At 46.9% G+C, this 11,502-nt stretch overlaps 1 protein-coding gene across 1 annotated transcript; it reads right to left on the reverse strand.

The window, feature by feature from the left end:
- Positions 1-332: 332 nt before the first annotated feature.
- Positions 333-4,241, reverse strand: C11H12orf43 (chromosome 11 C12orf43 homolog). Its single transcript, XM_075718463.1, has 6 exons — positions 4,040-4,241; positions 3,507-3,552; positions 2,570-2,668; positions 1,847-1,920; positions 1,435-1,525; positions 333-1,036 (listed from the first exon to the last, which is right to left on the reverse strand). The coding sequence occupies exons 1-6, from the start codon at positions 4,203-4,205 to the stop codon at positions 688-690; spliced, it is 825 nt and encodes a 274-aa protein (XP_075574578.1). The 5' UTR covers positions 4,206-4,241; the 3' UTR covers positions 333-687.
- Positions 4,242-11,502: the final 7,261 nt, after the last annotated feature.

Here is an 11,502-nt window from a genome sequence, read left to right on the forward strand (position 1 = left end):
GAAAAAAATTTTCAAAGGACACAACTTGAACAGAACTACCTATTTATAACCACCCTGAAATAAGCTCACTGCACACTGTTTATATACAGGGGCCCTGGAGAGGTGCAGATTACAGAGGGATTAGCAACATGGCAGGTTTCAACAACAGATTGTTGTAATGATCACAGGAAAAAAAAAGGGGGGGGGGCTGATATCTGACAGGATGCTGTTGATAAAATGAGTCTCCTACAGGCTGGAGTTATTCTTAGTAGGAATCTAGGAGGAGGCAAAGAGAAAAAGGAGTTGATCACCTGTTGCCATGTAAACCAAATTCAATTAATTGTATACTTTCTCCAGGACACAAGAGTTGTTTTCATGATGTGAAGGAACAGACCAGGAGGGATGCAGCTATCATTATATCCCTCTGTCACACAGGTCTGTGCACAGTATTTAATCCTTTTACACCAGGGTCTGCATAAGCAGCAGCATAGATAACTGCTATGCTAGGAGAACAACGTTCCCTTGCCCAGGGGATGCCAACAACGTAGGAAGTCACTTAATCAGACTCTCAGGCCACTGAGGTTTTAGAACAGAAGCTTTGCCAATTAATTTTCCCTCATCTGCAGCAACTGTTTTTGTCCTTTTTTTTTTTTCCCCCCCAGCATTCTTCATCCATCATAGTCACCTGCCGTTTGCAGAGCTAAATCTTCATTCTCTTTTTTTCTTCTTCTTTTTCTTCTTCACAACTTCTGGCAACACTGAGTTCTCTGTATGATTGCTGTCCTGTCTCTCATGCTGTCCATTTGCAGACACTAACCGTGGCAAATCTTTGCTGATCTGGTCACACTCTGCTGGGTCCATTATTTTCTCTTGAATAGTGTTCTCTCCCCTAATTTTCTTTTTCTTCTTTTTTTTCTGGCTGTGCTCTACATAACCCTGACTCTGACCCTGGCTGGAATCCAAAGACAGTGCAGGAAAAGCACTTTGCTTCAGAACGTCTGCGGCTGACACAGCAGCCTCCTGGTACTTTTGCCACTCTTGGTCACTATCCATGTCACTGGAAAGGTAACAAAACGAAAGCAAGTTATGTTACACTTTTGCTTTGAATTCACCCGAAGCACAAACAGCAGAGTAACCTAAGGTGAGAACACCTGATAAACACCCAGTGGCTCTGGGACTCCAATACAAGTTAGCATTTAACCAGTTTGAAGGCTGAGGTGTTCTTTACACATACTAGGAGGGGAAAGAACATTTCCCGCAAACATTTCTAGCTCTCAGCACTAAAAAAAGAAACAAACAAACAAACAAACAAATCTGCTCTTGTCAAATATATGAATCATAAATAACACACTTCTCAAGCTCTTCAGCTTCCTATTCCCTTGCGAGAGTCCCAGCTGCCTCTGAAATGTGGGATGCAATAGTACTTCAGGAGCAAAGCCACTGACAACACCTCACCTGGAGCTAGATGGCTGTCTCCTCCTTGCTGCAGGGCAAGGCTCTGATTTCCCAGAGTCTCCTGGGACAGAAGAAGAGAAGAGGCGAAAACCTAAAATACATAAAAGGGAATTTTAGCCACGGTATAAAACAGAGGTGAAAGCAGTCAATGGCAATTTCCCTGGGAGCCTCACTGCTGTTATTGTATTGCTATAGTGCTTGACAGCAATTATTTGGGACTGAGAGGAAGTTAGGGCACAGAGATCACAGCTTCAAAGTAACAGCCTTCACAGATGCCAACAGAAATTCTTCTATTGCAAATGCTTATTAGTCAGTTGGGTGAACAATTGGCAATGGACAGGATCCATCCCACTGGTCATCATTTAACTAACAATGTCACAAAACAGCCACAATGGCTGTGACTAGAACTCACCATCATCTGCAGAGTCAGACTGTTGCACAGAAGTTTGTGAAGGTCCTGATGAGTCCTTCAAGACAGTGATGAAACTAAACAGAAAGCCCCAGTCAGATCTTAAAACAGGTTTGTGCAAACTGAGCTGAAGTTGGGTATTTCTAGGAAACAAGACTATAGGAAGATGTTTTATAGCTTGTTACTTTTTTCTTAGTGAAGCTGTCTCACCCCCCTGCTTTCAGAGCAGACCATACCTTCTCTCCTTAGCAAAGCATGCCACCAAGAATGACTTAAAGTCAACTCTAAACGCCAGGAATTCTAGTTCTCCAGGACCATATTTACACAATAAAGACAGACAGTGGGAGCCCAGTCAGAGGCATACTGCCAGCACAGCCCTGAATCAGGTATTGGTTTAGGCTGTAAGAATAAATGAAAGACTCTCATGCTGGCCTTTAAATGATGAAAGCGCTAAGGCACCCAAATTCTACTTTTTCCTCCCCACAACCCATTCACCACAGAGGCAAAGGCACTGGGAGTCTTTACCAGAAGGGCACAGCACCTCAGCCAGGTTAGTTTACAGAATACTGGAAGTTTGCATTAAATATGGGCATGAAGGAGACAAGAAAAGAAACAACTTCTCCTTCATATCCAGGTTGCACTCAGATCTGGAATTACCTAGTTTTAGCACACAAAAGTATCCATGTAGTTGACCCATAGAATTTTTTTAGTATTGCTTGCCCATACCCATCTAGCATTGCTCCCAGTTTCTTCGCAACATGTGCTCTGAACTCTGGTGTTGTCTGTAGCTCATTTCCATCCTCGTCATGACCATTCACCTCATGCCTGTTTAAAATAAGATTGTTATCTCTTTCAAGGCAAATAACATCCAGTGCTCTCACCCAAACAGGAGATAAGGGACTGTAAAATCTCCTAACACTCTAGTAATCAATTCACACTTGATAGGGAAGACTGCTAAGAAAGATGGAAAATAGCTCAGCAGTAACAGCTCGGTTCCCAAGAGAGCACTAAACATTATTTAGCCATCTCCATCATAATTAGTAATTGGATGATTTTTCTCATTGAAATAGCCTACAAAAGCAAATAAATTATGTCAGGACGTCCTTGCGTGTCATTCCTGTGTATATTGCCACAATTCAGGCAAAACCTGTCCCAGAAGAGAGAATTTTATTAAGTTGCCTGGCTGACAGCCTTTGAAACTGAGCCTACAGAAATGCTACAAACTTAGGACAGCATCATCTCCATTGGAAGGCTCTTAATTCAGGTGTTGCTTTCCAGCTGACGACAGCTTGCCTTTGCAATTGCAACGCTTTTTGAAGAAAAAGAATTTTTTTTATATGTAACTGTACTAATTCCTTCATGGGACACTTGCAGAGTTGGGAGATTTCTGATACTTGGAACTAATGCTGTAACTGACAGCAGTAGTGAGTTTTCAACTTCTACAATCCCCTGCTGCTAGAGGGATGAGAAATGTACTTTAAAAAAACTATTAGCTTCTTCAGATTTAAGCATCCTTTCAAATTGAGGTTGGACTAATTCCTAAAACAGAATAGGCCCTTCCACTAGAAAGTATCACAAGGCATTAACTGTAAGTAGCACAAGTACAACATACATTATTTTTTTCTTCAGTGAAACATAAGTCTGAAACTAGAAGCAAAAATACCTTAGGCTAGGCTGAGCAGGCTGCAGCCGGTCCTTTTTAAAGCCACCTGAACAAGGTAAGAAGTAAAGGCAAGTTTAAAAGACCTGTGACCAGGACCTCTTTAATCCCCCTTCTGTCACATGTGATTTTATAGCAAAAAGACTCATGCTTGAAAGACAATCCACACGCACTTTTGGAGGAAAACTAGTATGAGGGGAAAGGGAAACTTCCCATCGGCCAGGCTGTAGCAGACAACCTGCCCGGGAAGGGGCTCTGGCCCCGGCAGAAGGCCGCGCATCGCCACGGCACAGCCGGCCGCCGGCAGGGCCGGGTCCAGCACCTCTCCTAGAGCCCCGCCTCGGCTCCCCTGGGCGCCACCGGCACCGCAGCAGAGAGGTGCCCCCGCCTGACCACCGCTCCCCCGGCACCGGCCGAGGGCAGGAGGAGCTGCGGAGGTGCCCGGCCCAGACCGGCGGGGAGGAGAGGGGAAGGCAGGACACGCCGCCGCTGAGGCGGGAGGGGAGAGCAGAGCCTAGCTGCCCGCCGACCCTCACCGCCGCGCGGTTCTGCCCGCACCGACGCCGCCGCCTGCGCAGCGCAGTCCCAGGCGGCCTCCCGGAACCGCGCTGCCGCCTCGCCGCTGCTGTCCGAGCCCGAGCCCGAGCCCGAGTCCGAGTCCGTGTCCGTGTCCAGGCCCGAGCCGCCCCTGGGCGCCGCCATCTTGAAGTCGCGACAGCCGCGGGGCACGCTGGGCGCTGTAGTCCAGCCGGCCGGCCGCGGAGCACGCTGGGGACTGTAGTCCTCCAGGGCAGCCTCCGACAAGATGTCCGCGGCGGGGCCGCCACCGGGAGAGCGCAAACCCCCGAGGGCCGGCATGGGCACCTCCAGGTCTTCCCGAATGCGGTTTCTTCGCTTCTCCGTGAAAGAGGCCGGGTGAAGGCTGCGCTCACGGGAAAAGTGGGGGGGCGGTGGTGTCCTGTGGGCTGCAGGCCAGGTCTTCCCAAAGACAGAGAAAGCCTGGGAATGAGTCTATGAACGGAAAGAACCACGAGGAACTGGGTGTTGTATGCAGAATTGTGAGATGCCGTGAAAAAGGAGGCCTTAAGCTGGGTATTTATCACAGAATCATAGAATCGTTTAGGTTGGAAAAGACTTTTAAGATCATCCAGTCCAACCATTAACCTAACACTACCAAGTCCACCACTAAACCAATTAAGGGTGGAGTAGCAATTTCATGCTTCCTGGCTTGGTGGCTGGATTATTTACAATGAAAGTAAAAACTAGGAATCATTAAGATTGGAAAGGATCTCTAAGATCATCAGTCCAACCATCAACCCAACACCACCATGCCCACTAAACCATGTCCCAGAGTGCCACGTCTACCCGTTTTTTGAACACTTCCAGGGATGGTGACTCCACCACCTCTCTGGGCAGCCTGGTCCAATGCTTGACTACCTTTCTGTGAAGAAATATTTTCCTAATATCCAATCTAAACCTCCCCTGGCGCAGCTTGAGCCCATTTCCTCTCGTCCTATTGCTAACTACTTGGGAGAAGAGACCAACACCCACCTCACTACAACCTCCTTTCAGGTAGTTGTGGAGAGCGATAAGGTCTCCCCTCAGCCTCCTCTTCTCCAGGCTAAACAATCCCAGTTTCCTCAGCTGCTCCTCATAACACTTGTGCTCCAGACCCTTCACCAGCTTCGTTGCCCTTCTCTGAACACGCTCCAGCACCTCAATGTCTTTCTTGTAGTGAGGGGCCCAAAACTGGACACAGTATTCCAGGTGTGGCCTCACCAGTGCTGAGTACAGGGGGACAATCGCCTCCCTGCTCCTGCTGGCCACACTGTGCCTGATACAAGCCAGGATGCTGTTGGCCTTCTTGGCCACCTGGGCACACTGCTGGCTCATGTTCAGCTGGCTGTCGACCAACACCCCCAGGTCCTTTTCAGCCAGGCAGCTTCCCAGCCACTCTTCCCCAAGCCTGTAGCATTGCACGGGGTTGTTGTGACCCAAGTGCAGGACCCGGCACTTGGCATTGTTGAACCTCACACAGTTGGCCTCGGCCCATCGATCCAGCCTGTCCAGGTCCCTCTGCAGGGCCATCCTACCCTCCAGCAGATCGACACTCCCACCCAGCTTGGTGTCATCTGCAAACTTACTGAGGGTGCACTCAATGCCCTCATCCAGATCGCTGATAAGGATACCAGAGGACAGCAAGGCAGAGGGTGCTGCCGGGTGCTGCCGGGGCCGGTAGCAGTGCTGGTGCCAGTGCTGCCCACGTTGAGAAACCCCAGAAGGGCAGTGAGGGGACCCGGGTGGCCCAACCACTGTCTCCCACTGCCCATTCTTTGGGTTTGTGCTACTGGAAAGAGTGGTGCCCACAGATGGGAAATTGCTGAAAGTAAACATGGCTTGTTTTCGTGTCCATCAGTTGCTGAATGGCCTCCTTTCACGTGTGCCATACAGGCAAATATCTTAATGTTTCTCAGATCCAACAGCTCACACAAAGTAAGAATGAAAAATACACCATTGATTCTAGAAAGCCCATACTGCTTTTGTGTTTGTAGAGAAAGAGAGGATACTTGGCATTAAAGAATAAGGATGTGGAAAGGGTGAGCTACTGTAATAAAATTCTCAGTACCACATTTTGTGAGATGGTAATTTCACTGCTTCAGAAATACTGACTGACAGCACTCAAATGAAGTTTTTGGTGGAGAGTCAGACATTCTTTTGTTGTAGAGAGCACAAAGATCTTCTACCATGAAAGCATGAGGTAGGATGGGATCCATCTGCCATAGGAAGTTATCTTTCAACACCATTGAGAAAAGATACTAGACACACAGGATTCATAAAGATATGCAAAATGTATCAGGCAAAAAGCATCTAATTCCCCCACCTCTGGTAGGGGAAAGAAAACATGCATCACCTCTACCTGTGCCTTTTGCAGCTGCTTTGTTCATAAATATGGAACAACAAGTTCCAAGGATAACAAACTGACCTCCAAAAAGGCATTAAACCTTTAACTCAAAAAATCTGATGATTGCGTGGGAGATGTTCTGTTTAGTGCTCTTAACCAACTTGCCTTGGCGGATCTTCCATCTTGGCTTAACGATACTCTTCTGGCCATTTCTTTCTAACCGGCTGTTAGAGGCATGGGGGTTTCTCTAACAGATTGTGACTATGTTTCAGCTCGATTATTTGCCTTCACGGATGTCAAGCGCCAGATGCTTCAAAGCATGTTTTACTCAAGCAGATCAGGCAAAGTTTAGTGTGCTCACAGGCCTACTCTTTGAAATACGGCAGTTTCCAAAGATACCATGCAGAAAAAGCCAAATGAATGCATGAAACATACCAGAAATAGCTGTATGGTCTCCCACCTTTCTGGTGTGGTATTGAAAACAGAAAAGTGAAATGAGCAGAAGCTCTTGGAAATGGCTCTTGCTGAACAAAGGCAAAAGGCCACAGATAGGAACTCTTTCACATGAAGATTTCAAGGAAGGAAGAATATTCCCAAATGTGATTTAATACTGAATTAAGACACCATTGGGTTGAAAATAAAACAGGGAGAATTGATGAGAAAAATCCTGATAAGAGATTTAAGGATCTGGATTCCTGAGATATATATATATATATATATATATGACTTTTGTAATTAAGAATTTTAGGAGGGGGTTTGTGTGTACCATAAATATAAACATTTTCTGACTTGGAGCATGAAAAAGTGAAAAATCAAAATTATTTATTCTCATGCACACCACAAGAACAAACTGGCAACGAGGACACAAGGTTTTTCTAACTCTAAGCAATTAATTGCTACCAGCTACGCTGAAGAATGATACACATATCACCATTAGAATATACAGAAATATAAATGATATTTCTATTCCCATTATACACGATAGCTAGCTCTTTGAAAGCTGATTTCTTAGCTTTGCTTATGCAAAGTATTCCCTTGCATCACTTATTATTGCCATTCAATGTAATTATTCTTTGCCAGTGGGAGTAAATCTGAATGTCCCACATATATTCTCCAGCTGACCTACAGTTTTAAGAAAGTCTGTTCCCCTCCTATTAACCTTAGCTGTAAACAAAATTAAAATTTTCTCTTCTTGTACACCATCCTTTCCATTCATCCAATCTTATCCATTGCCTGTCTCTGGATCTTTTCCATTTTAAAAAGAAAACACTTGCTAGAAGTGGAACAGGGGTACTGCAAATAAGTCACTATAGAAATGCATAATAATATCATTCCATTCTTCTGAGACTTAAAGCATAAATAAAATGTTAAAATTATCACTGGGCAGTGAAAATATTCCTTGGGTATGTTGTCTACAGCAGTAACTGTATTTCTTTTCAGATTGCTTTAGTTATCCTATGATACCCAAACCATAAAGACTGTCCTGAGCATTACTTATTCCCATGATTATAATACCTAAAATCAACCTTTTTTTACTTTTTATACTGAAATTCTTTTGATTCTAGACATACATGGTGACTAGTTGAAGCTAAAGTCCAAATTTCAGAAGTTCATCCTTGTTTTAATCAGCATCCGGAGGATATCATTTATACCTTTGGGGCTTTGTTAACGTCTTATTAATCTGATACTGCACTGAGATGCCAAATTTTTGCTGGAATGCTGAAGCTGTGCCAAACTGCGCTACTTTACTGTCTTCTTGAAAGCAAGATAGCCTGCTTTGTTAAGAGAAATTTTCACAGACAGCAAATACACCACTAGTGTGGGTAGGACAGCTTTACAACATGTGTCCTAATGCCATAAGCACTATCATTTTCAGATACTATCTCCATCTTCACCTCAACTACAATTTTTCCAGTGTGATATATCAATGTGTATGGCAATTCCAGCAAGGCTGCTGGATGACCACTTCGACGTGTTTGTCGCCACGCCTCCGTGCTACTGAAAACGGCAGGAAGGCTCAGTGCAGCTGTGGTTTTACATTGCTGAGCATTTCCCAGCTTGCACGTTCCAACCTTCACACTAGAGCTGCGTAGTGTCAGGCCGCCTCAGTCAGAACACGGGCCTCAGACAACATCCTTGGTCTCTCTCTGACAGGCTCCCTTGGCACTAACCTCCCTCCACCTCTTACCTCAACTATCCCCTCGTAAGTCTTGCCTGCAATGGGAGACCTTGGTTTAGGATTCACACCCATTCTCCACTGTGTAGAACAACAAGCACTTTTGTGCTGTTTTCTGCCTCGGTGTCCTCAGAGCAGGGACAAAACCCTTCAGAGGTGCCTCCTTGGTCAGCTTTCTCAGCCCTGACCTCTCCTCCAGGCACCAGGTCCCCTCCTCTCCCTCCCTTTTGTCCCTCTCTCCGTATTTGCGGTTTCTCACAGCTGTGTAAATACCTTTACTAAGCTCTCTGCTCCCATCCTGGAGATGCTCTTCTGCTCAGATCCTAGCGCTCTGCACACACATTTGAACAATTTGTTTCCCTCAAAGCTGCCACCTTCCTCCCTCCCTCCCCTGCTTGGGCCGACCATTTGCTGTAGTTTTTGCTCTTTTCAGAGGCAGGCCTTTGGACACGGCCCCCGCAACACCTCACGATGAGCGGGCGGCAAAAATGCAATAGAAACAGAGCTAAAAATCACACGGGGCGCGCAGGCAGGGGTGCCGCTGGTGGCGATTGAGCACGGGCTGAACGCGCCGCCAGCCCCAGGGGTTCGCTCCGAAGCGGCTCCCCCGCTGAGGTAACAACGGGGCCGCGGGGGCTGGGGGGAAGGAAGGGCAGCCCCGCCGCCCCCCGCGGGGCACTCCGCGCCCGGCCCGCGGCGCCGCCGCCCCGTTTCCAAGGAGCCGCCCCGCCGCTGCCCCGCGGGGGAGCCCCGGGCAAAGGCGGAACGCGGCCCCGCGGCCCGGCGCGGCGGCGGGGAGGCCGGTCCCTTCCGTCAGGGCCGGGCTTCCGGGCGATCAGGTGACGGCGGCCCGCTGGCAGGGGAGCGGCTCCGGGGCTCGGGGCTGCTGCGGGGGAGCAGCGAGACCTGCCGGTGAGCCGAGCCGAGCCGAGCCGAGCGGATCCCGGCTAGTGGCGGAGGGCGGGGGGAGCCGAGGCAGGGCGGCGGCTTTGAGGCGCGACGGGAGCGGGCGGGGTGTGCTCGGGGGCCGCTGGAAGGCCGGAGCCGCCTGCGCCCCTTTGAAACGAGCGAGGCGGGGGCGGTCGGAGCGGGGCGGGGCGGGGCGGGGGTGCCGCGGGAGCCCCGGCCTCGGCCGGCCCGGCTCCGGTCCCGGTGCCGCAGCCCCGGTGCCGCCCCGGCAGGCCCGGTGTGTGCCGCCCTCGCTGCCGGAGCTCCAGCCCGGGGCTCGCCGCCGCGGCGCGCAGGGCCCGGCGCCGCCTGCGAGGGTTTTTCTTCGAAATCCCCGTTTTTAGCGGGCTGCTGGGGCCTGCCCCCCTCGCTCTGCGCCAGAGCTGCTGCCCGCCGCGAGGAGAAGCGCCTGCTCGCCTCAGGTAAATGTCTGGCGCTAGGTATGGCCACAGAGCGTTAGCTTCTGGTACGTGCCATTATCTTTTTTGGGTTTTTCTGTTGGGAATTGCTCGTCACTTCTTAAACCAGATCGTAACTATTTTATTTTCTTTTATTTTTACATTTCGCTGCTAACCTGGCTAGCCCACTTAAAGGGCATTTAATGTTTTACATAACACTCCAAACCAGGAAAATGCTCAGGCAGTATTACCCAACTGGTTATATCGGTTTTCTTTTTTTTTTTTTTTTTTTTTCCCTTTGGACTCTATGAGGTAAGAGGATAAAATCTTTGTCTATAAAGATTAGTGCAACATTTTTTTGGAGTCTATATTATACTTTTATGGAGTGGTTAAAAAAAAAGAATTACTTTAATTACTTGCTTTTTTTGATAGTTTGTAACAATGTCTTGCATTTGTGAGGTGTATTGAATCCTTAGAGTTGCCAAAACAGTCTTTCAGCAGGGCTTTTATCCTGGAAGCAGCGACTGTAACACAGAGTACGTTGCAGAATCCCAGTTAATGAAGTGATTGGCACATTAGTCTGTAAGGCAAATGGCTGATTTTGCAAGACCCAGTGATCACACAAACTTGTATGTTGGGACCACTTTATGGTAATACTAAAAAGCAGGTACGTGATGCTGTACAGGTTACAGGAAGTGAAAAGGTGAACTCAGAAAATGTTTCCGAGGTGTTAATGGGGACGGAATAGAGTAAAAAGGTAGCGAGAGATAAGTGATGATTAACAGTGGGACTTCAGTCATGTATTTGCTAAGAACATCTGAAAATGCCTGTCAAGAAGTAAGCGTACTTTCTTCTAGGCACTGTCAGCAATTATCAGCTAAGGTTACCTGTTTGTTTTACTTGAAGTCCAGGCAATTGTAATAGGTTAAGAATCAGATTTTTGTTAAACTTATGAGTAGGTGTATTTATATAAACTCTGAGTAATATTTTTAGATTTAGATAGAATTTCTAATGTTACTATTCCTTTTATAAAATTTGTCATACGTGTCTGAAAATTACATTGTCACTGTAGCGATAAGAAAAATAACCTGACAAGTTTTCCTTTTGATTTAAACAGCAAAATTTCAGAAACTAAATCAGAACTTGTTTCAGAAACAAACTAGATTTGGATTATTTAAATTTCAGTAATACTAGATAAAATAAGATTCATTAGGACAGAAATATGGAAAAGTGTCTTTCTAGTGGAATTTTACATCCAGCAATGCTCTTCTTTTTATTTCATTGTTATGTGTTAGATACCGCAAAGAGGAATAACCCTTTGGGTTTTATTAATGAAGTAGCCAGAGTCCTATATGCTCACCAGAATTTTTTCTCATTGCTCATGAAAGAAGATTAAAAAGTAAATACTTCAAACGTCCTAATGTTGTAGTGCTGTGAAGATGTATTCTACGACTGTTTCATACCGATTACATTAGCTTCTAATTTATATTCCCTCTCTGTCTTTCTCAGGTTGAATTATTGTTCACCTGCTCTGTTTCCAGTGGATTTCTTTGTATACTTTAAGTTATGGTGGAA

This window comes from Pelecanus crispus, chromosome 11, assembly GCF_030463565.1.
Source record: "Pelecanus crispus isolate bPelCri1 chromosome 11, bPelCri1.pri, whole genome shotgun sequence".
NCBI lineage: Eukaryota > Metazoa > Chordata > Aves > Pelecaniformes > Pelecanidae > Pelecanus > Pelecanus crispus.

Coding starts and splice junctions, on each gene's coding strand:
- C11H12orf43 (XM_075718463.1), bottom strand. CDS start 4,205: ATGGCGGCGCCCAGGGGCGGCTCGGGCCTGGACACGGACACGGACTCG. Junction 2,669..3,506: donor CCTGCTCAGCCTAGCCTAAG/GTATTTTTGCTT, acceptor TATTTTAAACAG/GCATGAGGTGAATGGTCATG. Junction 1,526..1,846: donor GTCTGACTCTGCAGATGATG/GTGAGTTCTAGT, acceptor TATGTATTTTAG/GTTTTCGCCTCTTCTCTTCT.